Source organism: Varroa jacobsoni, unplaced genomic scaffold (genome assembly GCF_002532875.2).
Source record: "Varroa jacobsoni isolate VJ856 unplaced genomic scaffold, vjacob_1.0 scaffold_1415, whole genome shotgun sequence".
Taxonomy (NCBI): Eukaryota; Metazoa; Arthropoda; class Arachnida; order Mesostigmata; family Varroidae; genus Varroa; species Varroa jacobsoni.
Genome location: NW_019214317.1, coordinates 103,608 through 125,885, shown reverse-complemented (window position 1 = coordinate 125,885; position 22,278 = coordinate 103,608). Strand labels below are relative to the sequence as shown.

At 41.1% G+C, this 22,278-nt stretch overlaps 3 protein-coding genes and 1 long non-coding RNA gene across 5 annotated transcripts in view; 1 reads left to right on the top strand and 3 right to left on the bottom strand.

The window, feature by feature from the left end:
* Positions 1-582: 582 nt before the first annotated feature.
* LOC147752206 (adult-specific rigid cuticular protein 15.7-like) lies at positions 583-2,812 on the bottom strand. Its single transcript, XM_086972232.1, has 2 exons — positions 2,702-2,812; positions 583-2,421 (listed from the first exon to the last, which is right to left on the bottom strand). Exons 1-2 carry the CDS (start codon positions 2,708-2,710, stop codon positions 2,011-2,013), a joined length of 420 nt encoding a protein of 139 aa, XP_086828358.1. The 5' UTR covers positions 2,711-2,812; the 3' UTR covers positions 583-2,010.
* A 3,601-nt stretch (positions 2,813-6,413) lies between these two features.
* On the bottom strand, positions 6,414-9,581 carry LOC111269798 (uncharacterized). Its single transcript, XR_002685939.2, has 3 exons — positions 9,181-9,581; positions 8,654-8,960; positions 6,414-6,862 (listed from the first exon to the last, which is right to left on the bottom strand). It is a non-coding gene; the product is annotated as an uncharacterized LOC111269798 (long non-coding RNA).
* A 1,254-nt stretch (positions 9,582-10,835) lies between these two features.
* The window catches only part of LOC111269800 (adult-specific rigid cuticular protein 15.7), a 13,397-nt gene continuing 1,954 nt past the window's right edge, over positions 10,836-22,278 (bottom strand). Inside the window, exons 1-2 of one of the 2 annotated variants that reach the window (XM_086972231.1) lie at positions 12,051-12,351; positions 10,836-11,459 (exon numbers count right to left, since the gene is read on the bottom strand). In XM_086972231.1, coding sequence (XP_086828357.1) covers positions 11,058-11,459; positions 12,051-12,062 — 414 coding nt within the window. In that variant the 5' untranslated portion in view covers positions 12,063-12,351 and the 3' untranslated portion in view covers positions 10,836-11,057. Of the gene's footprint in view, positions 11,460-12,050; positions 12,352-22,278 lie in introns of those variants that run through there. The other variant, XM_022849639.2, reaches the window with a different exon arrangement.
* LOC111269797 (uncharacterized) lies at positions 17,948-21,755 on the top strand. The gene is made up of 2 exons (XM_022849637.2): positions 17,948-18,592; positions 20,706-21,755. The coding sequence occupies exons 1-2, from the start codon at positions 18,511-18,513 to the stop codon at positions 21,179-21,181; spliced, it is 558 nt and encodes a 185-aa protein (XP_022705372.1). The 5' UTR covers positions 17,948-18,510; the 3' UTR covers positions 21,182-21,755.

The following is a 22,278-nucleotide window of genomic DNA, read 5'->3' as shown; positions in this document are numbered from 1 at the left end:
GTATTGATTTAAGGATAAGCGCGAAGAAGAAATCACTCTAACAATATCTGACTGTATTGATTACTTAAATCAGCTCATGCACATGTTGGTTGCAGCTAGACATATATATTGTCCCACGTCTCATACCTTATCTAAGTATATATATTGTTTTTTGGAAAAATTTCGAAAAACCGTTCAGCCGATTTTCATTATTTTGGTTCGCTAGGTTTGCTCCAACGAGGAAAACTCGTAATAAAACCCTCCTGTCTGAAAGCATTTGTTTCCCTGTTGACATACATAAAAAATTGCACTGTATTTATGGTACGTATGTGGTACGCTTGGCACCACATCGTACCATACTGTGGTGCTCTCGTCTTTAAACGCCTGTGACGCTATCATTCGTTTGGGCGCGTCATTAAAATTGACAGGCGATTTGGGAAGAAAGCACACATCGAGCTACTTTGCTACCAGTGCCATATAAACATAGACTAACTAAAGACTTGATACGTCTCAATTGTACATCCTATGTTTAACCGTAATGCGGACGGTTTTATATATAATGTTTTACCACCAGATGTGACGATGGAACATGCGTGACAAACATGCGGTTTACATTGAAAAAATTTATTGACAAGACTACTATATCATTATCTGGACTTCGCTATCACTGAGCCCGAGCTGGTCGATTAACACCGCCGTGTTTCCGTGTGGCACAGGTCAAGTGAGGACAGCCATTCGGGCCTGGTATTACGAACACTGTCAACTATTATCTAAGTGATCCAAAATTCATCTTGTGGGTTAAGTACCCATTTTTCTGATATTCATGCATTAACGGGTCAACGAAACTACACAGGTCACATGGATTCTTTCTGTAGTGCTTTGTATAAATACCAGGTTTTCGAAGGAGCTCTCTATTTAATTAGTCTGCCATTGGTTTTTCTTACCTAGACGTATCTAATGTCGGCGTTGTTATCTGCTTGCTTTCAACATTTGTAGTAGACGTACATAGTTTAAAATTAGCATTTGGCGGATTTCAAATCTTCTAAAAAGATATTTTTGATTGAGAGGACATTTGATTGATTGGAGATTGAGAGGTCTCTTGAGGGGACATTAAAATTCGTAAGTTTATAAAATTAGGTTGTGACGTTATTACATTTTTATAAGGATATGTTTAGACAAGGCAAGATTAGGTTTCTATCTTCAAATCAACAGTCTAACGGAAAACCCTAAGTGCACATATATTGTTGTTTGCTTCTAATTATCATCACATGTATTTCTTAAGCATATATTTTGAAAAAAGCGTATCGTGCGGTTGTTAGAGTAACCAGTAGAGCCATTTGCGGTCAAAAAGTCGGCCTAAAACGCGGCGGGCCTATGGCAACAATTAATTACTTGGTTGAGAAATGTAACGAAGTAGAATATACACTTTTTTATAGTTCTACAGAAGCTTTCTATCGTGATATTCGCAGTTACCTGCCTCGACATGCGTGATATCGCTACTAAGCGCTCTAGAAGAACCTTGTCTTGCGATGGCATAAAGCAGCGTTCGCACTATCATAATTTTGCATAACAGTGAAATGTGGAAAAGCTATTTAAAAAATCCCCTTACCAAAGAATCAGTCCAACTAGTTTTCAAATATGGAAGAAAAATTACGCTTTCCGAGCTCACAAGTACATCAACTGCCAGAGCCGTCCACGTGCCTATTCGGTAAAACCCACGCGCGCACGCTGATGCTCGCGTTCATTGTTGCTGAAGTAAGGAATCGTACATTGCGCTGAGTATGAAATAATAAATTAATTTATTATCATATTTACAGTTAGGGACATATGGCAGATGTAGGGTAGAATATACGTCACTAGCACTATTTAAACAAAAAGTCCTACAGAATAGGAGGTGAGCTAGCAAGTAAGCAAATGCACTTTTATCTGTACAGCTAAGGAGAAGATGTGCGCGGACAGATCGGTCGGTGTCTGTGACTCGTGAAAGCGTTATCATGATCTGCCTCAAGCCGTCGAACAGCGGTGGCCCTTTCAATAAAGTCCACCATAGTGTCCGCCATAATGGCCGTGAACGGCGTGAATTGCTCCCGAAGGTATTGACTTTCCGAAGCCAGTGTTAATGTACGGGGCGAATGCGGGCTCACTAGACTTGGTCCCAGGCTCATTCGTCTTAATTGTGGCTCTGAAGCCCAGCTTACCAGCCTGGTACTGAACGCTACGGTGGCGTCCATCAATTTCACCCAGATAATACGATCCGACAATGTGACCGTGTGAACCCTTCTCCTGACGCCCATTCACGTTTCCATAGCCGTCCTTGATATCGTACTTGAATTCATAATTTCCATAGTCGTCCTGATGGCGCGCGGTGGCGGAGTGGCCTCCATGACCCCCGTAGTGGCCGGCAAGGGCCAGCGAAAAGACGCAAGCGGCTACAACAACGAGCTACAAAACGAAATACAGGTCTAATCGTTAGCTAAACAAAACACAGACGTACACTCGAGATCATTCATGTGCACTCAACGTTAGTGTACAGGAAGGAACATGTTTCAAGGTACTTCTGAGCTTCTGTCAGGTTCGACAGCAGCGAAATTCCGAGATGAAAAGGCCCAAAACGCACCTAACATCAAACGACATATTCAAAACCAATAAAACATCACTATCCAATATATTAAACAACGGTAATACAACGTCTGATCCTGTGTCCAACGATTAAAGCACTCACTTTGAACATTGCTTCGTTGGTGTTATGTAGCAGAGATATGCGTACCACAATAAAATTGAACTACTTTTGTGACTGTTTTATAGCTGTCCAGTGTCTCGTTGGACGGGCGCGGACTGATCGCGCGCAGTGAGCTTTTCTTGTGGTAGACAAAAGCGTAGAATAGGTAAGGGCGTGGGGGTTCGACGACTGTGATTGCGGCTACCGTGCGCGACCCAGGACTCGATTCTGGGACAGGTGTTAACAGAACAAAATTTCGTTCGTTGTTAAAAATGTGAAAATTAAATAATTATAGCGTCATGGACAGCAATTGCTGTCAGCTGATCAAAAAAATTAACCCGGGTATGACGTGGATTAAACGGAACACCTATAAACATCGTATAGGTAGTACTTTGCGGGTAGTAGCCAACAATTTTAAAAAATAAAGGGCTGGCGCCACTTTGAGATAATTGCTAGGCTCGTTTTTTAAATCGGCTATAGATTTGCCAGTTGTGTGCGCTTTTGTGAATAAAATGTTTTTTTTTTTCCCTTAGATCTTATTGTCGAACTGATCGGTTCCGTGACGTTCGCCTACCAGAGAAGCCAAAAGTACTTGGTAGTTGTCATCGAGTGCAGCGAGCAGATAGTACCGCGGTCTTCGTCGAGAATAAATAGTTCGTCTGGGACTCTGTTCAGCGTAGAGTGGATAGCGAAAGTAAATGTAGCACAATATATTAATGAGGGACGTAAGATAGTACGTCAATCTGATGCTGACAGTAGAAAGTCATTTGTTGTCAACCTTCGACCCGTTTGACACGAACCAGCGGATCATCAACCCTGCAATAGATGTTTTTCGGTAATAACCGGCTTTGTGGCCACAAGGACAGATTCGGTACTTCGAATTGACACTCCGTGTCCGACTCGTTCACTGTCTATTAATGGGCATTTAAAGGACAGTGAGGTCTTGAATGAGATCAATGCGCCTACAACGTCCGACAGGCTCTAGGCTTACCAGTACTATTTTTTTTTTACATAACTACTACGTTTTCGTTTCCAACCGACATTGCTTATTAAAGTAGCGTGGTTACTGTTCTTGTAGCCGTATAGAGGAAAAGTATCTGCTTACAAATGATTTAGTATGTTATTATTACTAGATTTATTAGATTTTTGCTGACCCTACGTTACCACTGCGTAATTAATTAATAAAGTTCTTGTTTTTATGTAGGGTTATATGTTCATTTCAATACGCTGTATGTGAAAAGCTAGACGAACTGCTACTACCATCTACTAAATAACGACCATAGTCTCTTTTCTAACAAATCAAATATTGTAGGGAAATTATTCTTTTGAATTTTCTGACATATGTTTCATGTTAGTGGCCACATATTGTCTTGCCACAACTATGTGGATACGAGTACTTATTTCAATGAGATCAAGGTATTAGTTTGACACTATTTAAGTAGCTATAATGAATTTTACGGCTGATTGTTGCACTAAATAACAAATGAGCCCCTTAAATTAACAAAATTACCTTAAGTGTAGGTTACATAACAGGACTATGGAGCGTTGAACTATAAAAATATTAATACCAGGTTTTAGTAACCCTAAATAATCTTGTACAAGCACTTAACAAACGTTTCACAAAAAAAAACTGTAAGCCAGAAGTTCTTTATCCGTCAAGTACCTGGTATCGAAACAGATTGGAAAATGCGAAGCCAATAATCTTACACGCTAATAAATTGCTCACTAATTTAAAGTGCTAATGTGTTATAATTAAAAATTAAGCTAGGCAAGGTTTTTACGAGCAATACACGAATACGTCATGTGAACTATTAGTGTTTTTTAAAAAATCTGCTAAAAGTGTGCCTAGTAGCCTAGGTTGCCACTGACGAACAGATACCGAACTAATAGCATTTAAAAAAAATATTTTACGCTGTTGCATGAATCGAAGCGCCGACACTTGTCAAATTCAGACCTAAAATTCGGTCCAGATTTTCTAATAGGTCTCGAGTGCTAGCTTATTAAATTGAAAAACCGTAGGTCGAATTTCTGAAGTCAGTCTAAAAGTGGAAGAAGCAACCTCATGTTTGTCCCAATTGCTGATGTACCCTGATTCTGCATTGCGCTTGTTTGAATCCAACTAAACTGTTTGGGCGTCATTGTTAGCTTCCACAGCAGTGAGTATACAACTGTTTCTAGTAGGAGCCAAATGGAAAGCAACGCGTCCTTATGAAAAATAAAATAACTACCTTATTTGTAGCCGTACAGAAAAGCTAAAGTTTACTTGCAGTACTACGTAAACTCGATAATACGTCAATAACATGTCCTAGTCACCCGTACAATCGTTCGAATATGGCGCGCTTTATTGAAGTGCGCCACATTCATGTCAGTTAGGAAAAAATCCTCGATATTGAAAAACTTGTGACCTATGCAGAGCAACTGTCACTTTGGGCGCAGAATCTATAACGTAAAGTATGACTTACATACAAGCTAAACATGCTAGGATTATACACGACTCGACATTTTCATTTGCTGACTCCATGGCAGACAGTTAAACATCACGTAGAAAATAAGAACATGGAGGTCCTCTGACTATGTCTTTGAGATACAGCAGCTGAAGTGAGATGAAACGTGAGGTTTTCCATATTACGGGAAAATAATTATATAAACAACTATTTTCGTTGGTTTTTCTGATGACTACCTATGGTAGTACTGATGATGAATGGTTCTTAACGGGCTTTCTGAAAGCCGTGTTCGTAAGTGGACCAAATGGCTCACTCCTCTTAGTGCCAAATTCGTTTGTCTTAATGATAGCCCCAAAGCCTAACTTGGCTATTTGGTATTATACGCTACGGTGACGTCCGTCAACCTCACTTCCTGAAAACATAATCATTTAAGCATTTCTCTTGACGCCCGTTCGCGTTCTCATAGCCGTCAGTAATATCGTACTTGAACCAGGGTGACTTTGAAAACCATGGAATAGTCATCCTGGTGGCGAGCGGCTGATGACTGGCAACTTTCAATGGCCCCCGCGAATTCCAGCGAGGGTCACTGAGAATACGTAGCCCACTACGACAGCGACAGAAGAGGACGAAATATACTTATATTTTAATACTATAAAGTAAATTAGTATGGGTGATTCTGATTTCCCGGAAGAGAACAGATTTTACGATGCATAATACTCGTATTTTTTTTTGTTTTTATGAATTTATATGTATATATTTTTTTTATACATTTTGTTTATAGGAATGCCATGGGGACAACGTATGTTGGAAACGATGTTTATGTTGGAAATCACCGCAACTTTAAAATAATGGCACAGAAAAGTGAGAACGAAACGCCATATTGCAGTTTCTGACGTCGCCGTTAATCAGTAACGGCTGATATGTAGTCCGGATAAAACTATAAAAAAAAACGTTTTCTAAAAACGCATTCTAAGTATTGTGTATCGAACCGATTTATGAGCATTAATTGCGGCGACCTACAACAGGAAATATCTATTGGAAATTTGATTTGAAGTGCTATGGAAGCGCAGCATCGATTCTACAATGCCCTACATGGTAAAACTTTACGGCGAGTGTAGGGTGGCTGGAAAAATCAGGACTAGGTTAGAAATTAAACCAGTACAATCTGATACTAGTATGTACTGATATATCGAACAACTTCAGTCAGTCGAACATTGGGTTTGAACTAGAGAAACAAACTAGCTGGAAAACAACAACAGCAATACCAAAGATCAGTGCGCAACTAACAAGTAAGTTTAACGATTTAATCAACCCGCTATGCACATTTAGAAGTCATCTAGTTCGCACTAGAGGAGAGGAGTCAATTACACGAATGAGTAATCGCTTATTAACAGACATCTCTGCTTCAGTAGAAGATTCTTTTGCCTGTTCTTCGCTCTGACGTTATTTGCCGCCGCCGAATCTCTTCATTCGGACTGTAGCTATTCCAGGCTAGTCACCGGAACACCCACCCTGACCATGATCTTCTTCATTCATATCAAACGGTGAGCAAACGTACTGGTTCGGACTGACGACGCCTTGAAGCGCATCACCTTCTGCGTCCTATAGCGGACGCCACAACTCCGCGTAATTGTCGGACCCAGTTGCTGGGAGAAGGCGCAAGTGGAGAGAAAATGCAGCAATGGTTTTTGTTTTAGACCAGCAACATCATCATTAGTAACTGGAATATAGAGCAGATTTGTTTGTCTATTATGAAACCCTATCTGTCTTAAATTACCCTATCCCCTTTACTTTTCTCGCCCCTGGGATTTTACGTATTCCCAAATGACCCTGACGGTAAGCGCCACTGGGGTCGGTCGCTGTTAATATAGCTTACCTTGCGCTAACAGTAAAACCCGGTGCTGAATATGTTGTGCGATATTACGACAAGTTCTTTTTACTAAGGACAACTGTGGTTTGTTTTCTCAGCCGTTCACTCCCGGTTCAACGGGTATCACCATGTTCTTCAGCAGTATCATTTGGAAATATATATACCACGGCTCGTTAAATGTCCGGTCACTACATTTTCAGTTTTAAGGTAATATTTATTATATAAATATCGTATTATATACGATTTTGTAATTCTAACCCACTATTGACATTTTACATAATTTGTAAATCTCATACTAATATATATATAAGTGATATGTAAGTATAGCTAATGCAAAACGAAGAAAAAGCTTAGTCTTCACAGACATTTGAACTTCATTGTCCATTTATAGGTGTATTATGTATTTAAAAAATGTAAACATTAATTTCTTGATTGATGATAGGCTTGGATGTTTAGCCGTACTATTAGTATTCGTGAATAAAAAAAATTTCGGAGGAACACTCTCACATATACTTTTTACTTCTTGCCATTGTTTAAGTCTTTATGCAACATTACAGGTATGGCAGTCGGGCAAAAGGTAAAAAGAGTACGTGAAGTTGCTAGCAGAATCCAATGTCGAGTGCCAATTTCCTCAGTGTACGTTGCCTACCGGCGGTATAGGAAAGAAAAGTCTTTAGGGTTTTATTTATGCACGTCTGTGCATAAATAGGTAAACCCTAAAATAAAATATAATATTTTCGTTTCACAACTTAAAATTGTGACCCTTTATTACAAATAACCATTCCTTTTATCAAATTAAAAATTCGGGCATTAAAGCTCATATATTGGTACTAACGCATCCCTGCCCCTGTAAGCCCCTTCTAACTTCTGGCCACGCCAAGTGGGTAAATACCATTCCACACTGCAAATTTGGGGATCACAGCGAAAATCATTGTGTTCCATTTACTATTAATTACATAGTTAAATGTCACTCGAACACACAATTCATCTATCGCAATTATTTCACCCACAGAGCTGATCCTCAACAAAGAGAAAACCTTTTTTTTATATATAAATTAGTCGTTTTTGCCCACTAATCCTGAATTGCCTTCCTCCTCTTGTGATTAGCAGACTGAACCATTCCTATCTGACCTATAACTCACTCGGGGCACCTAAAAATCGATATGAAAATTTCTTTCCTTTTCTTTCTTTTTCTTTCTATTTCTACTGTATTAGGTTATGCTTAACAAGGTATTCGAAGTAATACATTGGAACGTTAATAAATCACCTATTCTAACAGTGACAGCAGTTTTGTGACGAAGCTTTTGAATCATCGAACTTACCAAGGATTATTGACTGATAAATGCAATTACATATTAACCTATTTAAAAAAGAGCTCGACCACGACTCATCCTGAAGCCCCTTGGGCTAACTGGCTTGAACGGAACCTGTTCAGCATATTGAGGCTATTATTAATAATTAACTCAAGCCTCACCCATTCTTTATTTTTTTTCTTCGTTAATTGTAATTAACTCGACACGGGTATTCGCCACCAATATATACTTTTCCCGTGAAGGGCTCGGCAGGCTGTCCGACGCTCTTGCAGTGATGTTTACGTTTCGGGAATAGGTAAAGGTCGGCTCTTGTATAAAGAACACTCACCTTTTTCTCGTAGAGCCTTGTTAGTAAGTGCATTTTCTGCAGCTTGTTTTGCCCAAAATCTTACGCCTATTTTAAAGCTTGATAAGTACATTTAGCCGTTCTTCGGTCGTGTACGACAGCACGACGTACGCGTCACCCGACTGTGCTCACTTCGCACGATCCCAAGAGAAATTCTGTGGCTTTTTATCAGACATGCGGAAAGCATTTGTCGAAAAATTCTGGTCAGCTCTGAAGTTCAGACTTGCCTTAAAAGATGCTATCAAAAATCCGATGGTGACCTTGTTCGTAGCCGGGTATGAATTAGAACCTGCCTCGTAAAGCCAAAAAGAGATAATAGCGAAATATAAAGTTCAATTATGTTCCGAGTCACGATGGCCGAAAAAAGTAACTATCTCTTAGACGAGAGGATACGTGCCTTTTTAGGTGTCGATGGGCGACAGTGGGTTTGAGATTGAACCCATAGTAAAATCACAACCTAATGTTTGGAAACGCGTCAATAACCATCTCAAAAGCTACCAGAAGCGTACCTTTTAGAAGGGGCGAATTTAAATAGACGGGGCCGGCGCTAAGAGTGTCAGATAACACGGGGCCGGTAACCCTACTAAGTACATCAACGTCGCACAAGATAGCCACACAAACAAATACGTGTCCAGTTGCTGATCAACGAAGTCCCATCCCTTAGCAACTGCTGTATTACGATTGGACTGCAAAGGTTCATTATTTCCATAGACCGTCAACTGGACTATATGACAATGGAGAGAAGTCTCACAAGGTATAGCCATTCGAAGTCGTTGAAAAATCAGCGAAAACAAAATACCGACGCCTCAGAACAGAGGAAAGGGCAAGTTAAATAAGTTCTGCAACAGACACTCTGCGCCCACTAAAGATGCAAATACTTATAAATTAAGCTTTGTGTACGTAAATGAGAGCTATACAGAACCTCTTCGACTGAAAAACGGCTAATGCCTTTCAATTTATAAAAATAGAAATACGCTTCACAGTGTACATTGTCATTTTTGTGACCTGATAGAAGATGCATATATCTTTGACGATACCGAGCACTAATGGGGTAGCAGAAAATATGAGAGAAAACCTTTTATCTCTTTAATGGCCATTTTCTGTCTGATACGAGCCAGTGTCGTTCGTGCTCTCGTTTAATCTCGTATCGAATCAATAGTATAAAAGAACGAAGCACTGGAAATCCGCACATTGGAGACGCAAAAGTACGTTTGATCTTAGCAGATATTTGACCAAATCGCGCAGACTATTTAGAATGGAGCCCGATAGCCACTGTCAAAGAAACGTCCAGATCTTCAAGGAGACGGCAAAGCAGATGAACCTTAGCGAGGATTCGATTATGAAAATCGAGCAGTACTTTCTGCAGATGTATAGGGCTGGTTCAATAAAAAGCGAGTGCCCAAGGGGTAAAAGTGAAAGTGCCGAGAACACCTTTATAAGCGCCTTCATCAAAAACTCCCAAGACCTTGTTCCTGACAACGAGAAGGAACTGGTTGGTCAGGTAGTAAGGACTGCACTCGAGGAAATCAAAAAATGTGCATATTTACACTTACGCAAAATGAACGAGAAAAATTAAGAAAGCTCTTCGTCGAAATTAAACATGCTTGTTTTGTTATTCCAGGATATAGATGCACTGGGGGGAGTCGGGGGGAGTACTGTTTGAACGCTCTACGCCGGAACAGAAAAAGTTAAGTTCTAGCTGGTTCGTCGTCGAACGTTAGGTGCGTGAACGTCTTGATTTTAATTAGTTACATTAATTGTTGACGATTGACGCATCTGACTCACTCGGTAACGATTTTCGATAGCTATATAAGTAACGGCATCAAAACTTGCCCTTATTGGGTTGAGGTATACGTCACGATACCGTCGAACGCGACGATTGGCGATGCCTAGAATAGTCCTAATCTGTACTTCACCTAACATGACGCTCACATGAGTAGTGAAAAGGAATCTGCTTCAGCCATTTCACTGTGGACGAAATATTGGGTAAAAGTCAGAAATATAGAAGTGAGTCTCACCATGAGGGATTTTTATTATGAGCTAGATCGTGATTACAGTAGGGAGCATGTTAGCGGACTTCCTAGTAATTAACGTTTCGTTTAATTATTGTGGAATTAAGGCGAAATATATTCTTCCGCATTTAAGAAAAACTAAACTCAAGATATAAAGCACGAAATTATAGAATTTATTTACAAAAATATATACAGTCGGATAAATGTAAGTATCACCTTGCTTCATACAACGCAATGGAGATCATAGATAGTAGTGAAGCTTAACGAAAGACTAGATTCTAGCGTAGCAAGCAGAAACATGGAACCATAGTTTAGAACAAAAGTTAGGGATGCTTGAAATTTCAAATCGTCTGACATCTAGCAAAAAAAATCTTTTAGTAATGTCCATATCCATGGTGTCCATGAGCTGCGTGGATTGCTCCCGAAGGTATTGACTTTGCGAAATCAGTATTAATATATGGGGCAAATGCGGGCTCGCTAGTCTTCGTGCCAGGCTCATTCGTCTTGATGGTGGCTCTGAAGCCGAGTTTATCAGCCTGATACTGAACGCTGCGATGGCGTCCGTCAATTTCACCCAGATAATACGATCCGACAATGTGACCGTGTGAACCCTTCTCCTGACGTCCATTCACGTTTCCATAGCCGTCGTTGATGGCGTACTTGAACTCATAGTTCCCATAGTCATCCTGATGGCGAGCTGTTGATGAATGGCCTCCATGATTTGTGTGGTGGCCAGCGAAGACCACTGAGAATATGCAGCCGGCGAGAATGACGAGCTAGAACACAGACAACATGGTTGAACGTACATTTATTTCGTCTATTTCTTTGTTATGTATCTTTAACTAGTCTTTGCAAATGACCACAGGTTATACTTTATTGATTCTACTGACGATTGAGAGCATTTTCTTTAGACACTCATACACTACTCAGTGTATGATAGCAGGACTTAACAACAGGAATAACAGCTGATTATTTTTATTGGACAAAATGCATATATCAGCTGTAGGCCGGTAATGCCACACAAAGGCAAAAACATTCCAGCACAAAAACATCTAGCCAGTTACTCGCTGAAGTTTGCACAACCCCATCACAAATACCGTGCTTCTCGTCACACGATTAATCATCGACACAACAAATTCAATTTAGTATTTTCACATGTATCCGATCGTGAAAAGTTGTACCACCACTCTTTTTTCAGCCTCATAAATGTTATATATTTCGTCAAAAAAAAACCCACACCGCACGCTCAATACGACTGATTACAATGTTATTATATCTATGATAGACACATGAAAACTCCTGGATTAAGTTTTGCTAAGACCAACTTAAACTTCTGGTTACCAGCACACTGCTGCTGAAACACTCACTCTGAGCCACATGTTATCTAATGCTATAGCGTATCTTTTCAAACGCTGACAAAAATTGACTGAAGGCGCCTCGCAGCGTACAACAAGCGGTCTTATATATCGGGTCTTTGACAGAAACGCCAAAAGTGACGTTCAGCACGCGCGCACTACTCAGACACGCACACAGATATAACGCTAAATTGTCGGCTAAGACGGCCTTCAATAAGGTGAGGGATCCCCTTCGGCTAGGCCCAAAAAAAGGGGAATTCAATTCTGGGGCAACGGGAATCGCATTCACAAGGAGAACAATGCAGTCGCGCCCGACACAAATCGTATTGCTAAAGCTTACTCCTCCACTAGGGCAAGCGCACAAGAACACAAAAAGCAATATTATAAAAATTGAACTACTTCTTTGGCGTGGCAACTTAGCCCACAACGTCTACTCCTGACGTGGCCCATATTTCTCCTGCTGCTGCCACTGCTGCACACTTCTCTCACCTACGGCCGCTGTCACAGCTGCTGGCGCTTTGCTGGCTATCAGAAATGTACTCACGGCACGAAGTGCAAGGTCATTCCAGCCCCACAAATATAAACCTTAGTAGTTTGTGTGTGGGCACGTAGGGCGCAAGTGTACTCACACACAGGGAACTCATGCGTGGTTACGTTACTGTGAGTAAATCCTCATTTGGGTCTACAAGTCACCTCGTGTCATGGAACCAGAAATACGCGCCCTTTGAATTGTGGAAAGGTGAATATCGTGTCAGAGATAAATATCATAGCTGTAATTTGTCTCTAAATTAAAGAATAGCCGTGATCTTGGATCACTGTTGTGCATATCGACAGAGAAGCACAGGGATATTTAGAAGAAATGGCCTAGTACAGATTAAAACGGCAGTTTCGGTGGATATTACGGGGCGGCACAAGGTAGAGGGCTCTCACATAAGCTATCTTCACTCCTTCGTCAGCGCTATTGAGCTTCACTAATCGATAACAGGATTTATCAAGGCAGAATCATTTAATTGCCGTAATCGTAGAATTGCGGCTATCCTTTGTCCTGCTAGAAGTTAGTCGCGTTTTGCTACATTCATAGAATAGGTGGCCTCGGAATCGAACGGTTTTAGCTATGTCACAAACAAAAAGTTTTTTTTAATCAAGAATTTTTCCTAGAGATTTCTGATTTACTGACATCACGAAGACAAGGAGGCAAAGTCACGTTTGTACACGACGATGCCAGGCCGCACATGGCAAGATCGTAAAAAAAGAATCTAATGAGGGAACCTACTGCACCGACCGTATCTTCCGAATTCGTTCCGATGAAACTTAACCTTCGTCAATTACTCGTAGATGAAACAGTTACCATTCGTCCCATAATCGAAAGGGTCCCAAACCTGGATGGACTCTACGCCAGATCTAAACATTTCTGTCGAAAACTAATAAATAGACTGGTTGTCAAATGAAAAAAGATTGTGGTAAATGACCATAGATGCACAATGAATTAACTTGAATGAAAAACTAAGTTAACGAAAACGAAATATATTTTTAATCTAGTTTAATATACATGCGCAGTGATAGATCGGTGCTGCCTGTTTATGAGCTACATTTAACTGAAGACAGATATTTATAAATGAAACCGACCAACCGAGAGAGCCGTGATGAACGTATTCGTTCAACATTCCTGACATTTGCTTCAATCGAGGCCTGAATCGTTCGCTTGTCTTTCTTGGCATGTATTATGATTTCTTCCTAGTGGTCTGAGTATCGCGGTGTTGGTAAAGCAAGATTTATCGAGGTCCCGCCTAAGCAGGGATCCACATGATCCAATGAATCAATTCAAAGCTGTTTAGCTATTCAAAGGTCCTGCCTTCAGTTGGAACAACTAGAAACGACTAGAAACTTGCTTTAGGATTAAACGTTGTTGTCGTCGGTTCTGCATCTTGATAAAAAACGTATTCTTCAATACTATAATCCACAGTTTCACTGCAGCAACGATACCTAACCCAAATAGATATTTCGAGCTTCCTCGTGGTTACGAAGGTTTCACGATAACCTGAAGCCAGCTACGGCCATCAGTGGAGAACTTAATTTTGGAACGTTTTTCCAACTGGCGTTTACATTAGCAGTAAAGCTGTTGTAGTTAGGCAGAAATCGAGGAAGACCGCTTGAGACATGTGAAGAGTATTGAGCGGTGAGCAAATGTCTTGGATTCTACAAGACGTCTCCAGATCTGATTTTTGTGATACAATAAAATTCTTGTAAGCTGTTGTAACACAACATCCATATAAAAGTAACCTTTATATTCGATATTGAGACACAAGCTTTCTTAAATAAACATTCTAACATGTTTTTTTTGTCGTTTTTTTTTGATGCCCTTGGATCATGTTTATTTGCTATCTTCTGGCCTGGCAACGAAAGCTTTGTTCAGTGCAAACTATCGACTTTATTTCGCAAAAGAGATTACAAAATCATTGTGTTAACAATGTGCCCGACATTAAAATTTTAGGTTGCAGCTTGGCGTAAATCGCTCATATTCCAAGGAGAATTCGTGTCATCGTGAGTTTGTGATCTGTTTTAAAAGGAATTGGTTACTTTCTAATGTCACGGATAGAGAACGACATACATGCCCTTCGCGATAAATACTCCAGCAAGGCTTGTCACTATATGTATATAGCTCGGATGACGTTCGTGTGGAGACACTCGCACGTTTCACACAGGCGTCCGGTGGCGAACACAGAACAGAAACATACACAGACGCCCACAACCGTGTGCACAAGTCTATATATAAGAAAACAATGTATAACTATATTCTTTTCCTTTCCTTTCACTTTGGCACATTCAGGCATTGCGTACTGCTATTGTTGTTATTAGTGGAAAAACAGACCAGGTGTCTGTGGCAAAATTCGCGATGTGAACAGATGAATCTATGAGACAATAACTTTTCAGCTCTTCGCATGTTTCCATGCTACAACCTCCCTTAGGAAATCCTGACATTGTGGCCCCAGTATATTGGCCTAGTGGTACTCACTAGTGGGGGCGAACAGGGAACGTGGGGTGGCTATCCCAGCTGGTTACCGACCTTGGTTTGCACTTTGCATTTGCTTGCACTTGTAGATGCTCTTTAGGCCACAACTACGCATGCTGCTGCTGATTATTGCTACAGTGACGTGTTTTAGGTGAGCGTGGCCCTGCCGTTAAACGGACAGGCACTAGACCTTCATTGTGTTGGCTGAATAACGGTTTCTGTCATCAGTAATAATCATCGCCGCGATACAGGTTGCTTTCATGTATTAAAATGGTATTAGTAGCTTACGATAGTAAGATGGAAGAGCCGATCTGGGCTGAGTTGTCAGATGTACTGGTTCGTAGACAATAACTTGAGAAATTCTAAATCAGAACTAGTATTGATAACAGACTAACAACGGCGTCCATAGTATCTGATTGAACCAACGAGAACATAATAGGTGATTGACAGAAGGTCTTTTGTGTCGTCAAAAAATAATAGACGGAACGACGGCTGATAATCTGGCTGTTTCCAGGCGGCCGTCACCGACCTATAGAGAGAGAGCTGTGGAATACTATCCTTTCGAACAATCCGCTAACGCGTTAAACAACTGCGGGGAGATAATAAGACACAAAAATGTGATACTGAGATAGGGGATGAGGCCACGCAATGCGGGGAATCGGTAATACGGGTTTTTATCCAGAGTTTATAATTGAAAGGGCTAAGGTCTTTTGAGTTGATTGTCGTTAAAGCTAGATAGAGATTAGAGGAATTTCATCGTAATCGGTTTCTAACTTCTGCCACTAAGTCCAATTAAGAGTGTCCGCTTGGCCCCATTAGATCTTCGTTCACGTAGTTGGACGCATATGTTGCGTAGACGGGTAGGGGCTTATCCCACTTAATCCCATCGTACGTACCGTAGCACCCTTAGGTGCATGCTGCTTGTTTATAAATTTCACGCTATGTAGCTGGCCTGGCGTCCAGCGATCGAATACGGCGCTCGTTATATCTGGCCAAGCTTGTCGATAATGGATTCAGACAAATCACAGCTCAGCTTACTTTTATTCGGTTTGGGGGTGGCCTTGACTTTGTCGGCGGAAGTCTCTAGTCCTCAATGTCTTCCTTCTACGTTCACTTTGTTCTGCTCTCGAACGTGCATTACGTTCGTATGATTTTTCTAACAACGAACACAATTTCGTTCTTATAATTCACTCTGATCATACAAGCTTTACTCAGTCATTTTAGCTGTTAAAAAAACATTAGATACTGCATTGTTCTACGTTGTTACCTACATGTTGACGCCAACCACATTATCACGTATGCGTATCACACGCGAAAGTCAAGACAATGATTACGTCTGATCAGTAGTGCTGGTTCAGTTTACAGGAAATTTCGTTTTATCTCTAGTTCCTGAAACAGCTTTGGCATGACAAATGGACCAGTAGACAGGCCTAGTTTCTTCTAATCTACCAACATAGTGGTGGGCGACATATCGGCTGCGTAGTTATCATTCTTGCTATAGATTCACCTGTGACTGTTATTTTTTTGCCACATGAGTAACTGTGAAATTGAACGACTATTAGTGGGCGCGGAACGTTATCCTGCTATCAGCCTGCGCTCTAGTCTGAAATGCAGAGCCGTTATATAGGTAGATCAAAAGCTGATATAGGTGCGTGCTCCCGTGCCTTCTGAAATACAATAGGACACTAGGATGTGAGAGTAGATTATTTGAGGCTTTATGTCGCCAATAGTATGTACTATGTGCAAATACAGGCTTGATGGTACTATCAAATAAATAGGTGAAGCTTAAGGCATTCATAATTGTGGCATACGCTTATCGAACTAACATCACTGAAAATGTTTAGCCAGGAGTTAAAATCAGGGTTTCTACTCTACCGAAGAAGTACACACTTTAGCGTTTTTCCTGTACAGATAAGATCAGACAACTCATCCGTGTTTACATTACCTAGCTCAAAGTTGTTCCCCACTGGTAAATGATATGGAACGACTAACATGAGTTAATTTGCCACGTAGAAATATCAACTGTGTACTTATGTACAATAGAGCAAGAACGATGAAGAGAGAGAGAGTGGGCAAATTGTCGCATTTCCTGAATATACTAGTTTTGCTTGTTGGTTCCTTAATCGTTAGGTGTATTTAACCCGTTTTTCGCTAACCACCCTGTTCGCTCATACGGTAATGGTTTTGTCGGACTGTCAAGCGAGCTCCCGAACGCCTAGCACCTCCCTAGAAGAACGGCAGGAAAAAACAATTGACTGGAAAATCCTGACTATTTGACGGTTCTAATAGTACTTATAGTAATAAAAATAGCTGCATTCGTCGGTCTGTGCTTAGTTTGTCGCCGTGTTGGTCTTCTACATGTGCTCATTTTTCGCCAATGATCCTATTTGTCTAAATAATCCAGTGCGTTTGGGTCGCTATCCCCTACATGGTCATGCTTTTGAGGAGGCCCCTGATTCAACCATCAGCGTCTTCGTGTGTGACGCCGACTCGTTAACAAAACGTAGAATACCAGCGTGGCTATTTGTTAGTGCCGCACTTTTTTCGATCCATGTATTTATCAATCTATATGTTTATCTGGTTGGCGTATTATACGAATGTAGCTTCTTTTCGGCCATCGTCTGGTAAGTCTATTACGATGGATTAGAAGCAGTCGACGATGATTACTGTTGTTTCTCTTTCTGTGTGTTTTGAGCACCAACGGTTTCGAAGGATTGGCATGCTTACGCGCGCTCTTCGACTCTCCGTTTTTATGTCAGTGCTCAACCAATCTCCCACGAAGCGGTTCAGCCCCTGTCGTAGTTTTGATAGTGGTGGTGGTGGCAGTGGAATGGCGGTGATGGCGAAGGCGATGACGCCGACGTAGATGCGGTAACGGTCGATCCGTGACGGCAATCGTCTGTCTTTAGGGCTACTTGCAGCCCGGTCTCTCACTTAACTCGCGGAGAAAACTCATATTTCCCGAAGAGGCATAACGGACGAGGCGGGCAAAGAAGAAGCAAAAAGGACAAAAAACACAACAACAACAACAACAACAGAATGCGGAAGGGAGAACGAGTGAGAAAAAATAAGAGAGAAAAAAGAATACGCATCTCCAACGTCGACTACCGCTGATCGTGGGTAGTAGAAAGGTACGTCCACAGCAATCACCCCAGGAACAGCCTCACTACCAGCCCACTCGCGTCTACGAGAACCACAAAAAAGCCACCATCATATCCAATAGCAAGCGGCGGAATATCAGCGCTCACCAGAGCTATGCGCCATCGTGTAACGACGGCTCGGTGAGCTCAGTCGCATCAGTTGGCTCGAAGACGGCCTCAAAGCGTTGACTCCATCCCGCTACAAGCGAGACACGAAAGTAAAAGTATACGGTGTCATGCTCTAGCAGCACTCGTACTAGAAGAACTGCAGGGTGAAGAATCAGGACAAGTTTAGCGAAGACGTCCCTAAGGAACAGCTGCAATGAAAGCTTGGCGTTTGGCATTGTTTGTGTGCGTAATTGTTCTGTTTATTGCCATCACCGTTGAGGCTGGCCGGCGATCAGGTGCGAAAAGAAAGATGTTTAGTCTTTTTTCGGGTTTATTCGTCTTATCAGTAGCTTTGTGAAAACTTCTGAGTTAAAATTAGGCCTGTGTTAATAAGCTAGATCGGGCAAAAGGTTCATGTGCGTGTACAGCTGTGTATCTGTGTGTGCTTATACCACATCAGCAATCAAGAGATCGCTGAATCGTACTTAATGATCTATCAGACTTATGTTAATTATAGAATAGTATCGGATATGTATACGATTGCTTCGTCCTTAGAATATACTAAAATGTATCTTTCCATCTGTGTATGCTATAACGGCGTGAGTAAGAAAATTGTGATATAAATAGAAAGTAACACTGGTTGCTAGAAGTTTTGTGAATGGAAAATCGTCGCCTGGCAATTGTGTATCATTTCAACGTAATGAATACTGTTGATTTAACATATTATATTATAAATTATAACATCGTACCGTGTGTTGATCATCGCCTCCTTGTGTCAAGCTGGAGAAGAATGACAGCTCGGAAACGAGTGCTAATGGAGTGATCACCGAGGACGTGTACAGCCCCGAATATTGTTAGATCATTGTCAATCATGAGACCTAGAAGGCGCGGACAACGATTCAGAGAACAACTAAGAAACGTCGTTCGTATCGTCTTTTTAATTAGTTTTAGGTTATTTTATAGAAATCTCTCAATGGCTATTGTACAGGTCACTAGATATTTGCAGTTCATCACCGTAGTAATTAACAAAGGGTTATCGATACAAAAGGATCCACAGCCAATAAGCCAGTCGTCGATCTCGTAGCGATTTTCTCTTTAAAAGACATCAGTGCAGGCAGCCATGAACCCCCACAGTTGGAATGACGTTTACCCGAATGCATACAGCTGCAGAATCATCTTGTAGCTATCTCTGTCGGAACGACTTCCTCAAAAGAGAAATAGATCTTGAACTATTTTTAGTAGATAACCAATGCGACGTAAGGATAGTACCGTCTGCGTTCACCATTGCCTTGCCAACAAACTTCACCTGCCTTCCTTCCATCCGTCTATTTAAAAACATTTGCCGTTAACATAAGCGAATGACACTTCGTTTACCCTAATAACCACGGGGTCACGCGAAACGCAGTCGCCCCTTCTACTCATTGTTGTGGGGATTTCATCGTATTCGATACATTTTACCCTAAGCTGCGGCAACTGTCGGCTTTTTTCTTATCATCTCTTACTAGAGATAGCTTCACAGTTCCTAAAAGTCAATAATCCTATGAAAGCCATCTCCAGAGCTTCACGTGCGCGATTCCTTGAAGAACGTGGTCTAGGGGACTAATCGGACCTGCTCTTTCTTTTTAACCAGGTATCACAATCCATAATTGAAGTACATCTATCTCTAAATGTAGATACTAGAACGAGAAATAAGTGTTGACAAAAACTTGGCGCAACAGCGATATCTGGGATGTGCATATCAATGTAAGACTCATGATATATTAGGTGGTCATCAAATGGGAAGCAAACAATAACGCGCTAAAAAAAAACTTCCATAGATACAGAAGTTGCAACTCGAAATGCGGTATGGTAGGACCCTTTGCCAAGCAGCGAATTTTCCATTTTTCGCTGATCCGTCGTGGTTAGCCGTACCAATATTCAGGCCAAATTTGGCTAAAAGATTATGGTTACTGAAAATTCGACTGTGTATGTGCTTGTGCCTAGATGTACATGCCATTAGGCTGCGTAGTGTTTCTAGGTTTTTCTTGACCAAATTTTTAAACAATTAGATGCCGACGTAGACGGATAAGTTCAGAAAATCAGAAGCCTTTAATGCAACGATCGAGTCCTACCTGCATAAGTCCTTTAAAATTGCTATTGTCGTCAGTTGACACAAACAGTCGTCTGTACTAGTATTTCAACTGTTTTACTGCTACGACTAATTAAAGCAGGTACATTGTCACGACTACCCGTTTAGTTAGTGAACGCTTACCAAACAATTGCGAAATTTTAGACTCCCAGCTAACAGAAGCACGACATATTTTTAAGAACAACTTGGCACGATGTGACGCGACGTGGCTACAAATTACCCGCTACTTCTTTTCGAGCTTTTAAATTCATTAATTTTCTAATTAAAATATTAAATTACAGATGGCGGTGGTAGCCGACGCAGAGCAAACAAGGTTTCCAAATCAAAAGACACTTCACCACCTCAGAGGGTAGACGGACCAGATAGCTCAGTTAACGGAGGTGTTATTCAAGACACTTCCGCCCCTGGAGGAGTGGTACCTGTAACGAAGATGCGCAAGAAATGTCGACAGGACGAAGATGGTTATTGTGTGTCTAGGCGACGTGGCGCAGGACAAAAGGTCCAGCGCGTTAGCGGGTCTGTTGCTGGCGGTAGCGACGCGGGCGGTACCAACAGTCCACAACGGGAAAAGTCTGATAAGAAACGCACAGGGGGACGCCGACAGAAAAATGGGTCCGCTTCTACTGCAGGTGGCCAGCAGAAGTCGAGGCAGAAAAAGCAAAAATCACCGACTACTGCCGCTGCGGCCACTGCAGCAGGCAAACATCTAAAAAGTGGCAACGATTTTGCAAACATCAATTCACCTAACCCACCGTAGCCTGAGCGTACGGCCGTATTACTTCAATGGATCTGCCTCCAATGGACCCACAAGCACACACACACACACACACGCTAAGGTAGCTGCAATGTTGAAATATAATAAACTCAAATAATATAACAGTTATGGTAATATTAGCAAATTATAATGTAGTAATGCACCAGAGCGCGAAAAATAAAAGGATAACAGCAGTGCCACTAGGAGCTATTGCGGATTGTTCGTTATATGGTAAAACTTTGACAAATGCGGCGGGCGTCTGGAGCTCTGTCAAGGAGCGTTGCCGCTACCCAGTTCGCATATATCACGCCAACGAGCTGATCAGAAGCTAAAATTATGGCGAACGATACTGGGTCCGGATGAAGTCGTAACAACGTCGAAGAAACATCAAAACCGTTAATGCAGATATCACAAATTTCTTGCCAAGGTTACTATCTGTGCTTTTGCTAGGTTGTAAAATCATCATAAATTATTGCTAGAAAGGAATGCTGACAGAAAAAGGAAAGAACATGTTATCTCGTGTTGAGCTTAGCAAATAAATCTTAATTGATAACTAACAAATAAATGTTAGTTTGTATCTGTTCTAGGCTTCTTATTTCTACAGTTCATAGCCAATAGCAGTAATGTGTCATGCCAAATGGCAGGACAGTATCGATATGTCGCTCGATTAGTATGGTCCTATAAAAACTTTTAGTTACTATATGTCTTTGTCGTTGCCTCACTGTGACGAACTAGTGTTACGTTACCGTAAATAATTTGAAAAAACATCTGAGCAGGTTTCGTCTAGATAGTTAAAATGAATTGTCTGTACTTACTCAGGGCTATCTCCACCGTTAAGTTATTAATTAATACGAAGTGGCAATGGCCAAGAGGGCTCTTCTTGGTGCAGTTACATTTTGCTTTATATGTTTCAAATAATGTAGGAGAAATTCATATTAGCGTCTCTATTATTACATGCTGTGGTACAATCTTTGCTAAAACCGCAATAGGGCATGTTGTACCATTATAACAAATGTGTTATATCTATGGCAGAACAGACCCAGAACTAACAATTTCCAGCTTCAATTAAAAAAAAAACAAAAAAAAAAAAAAAAAAAAAA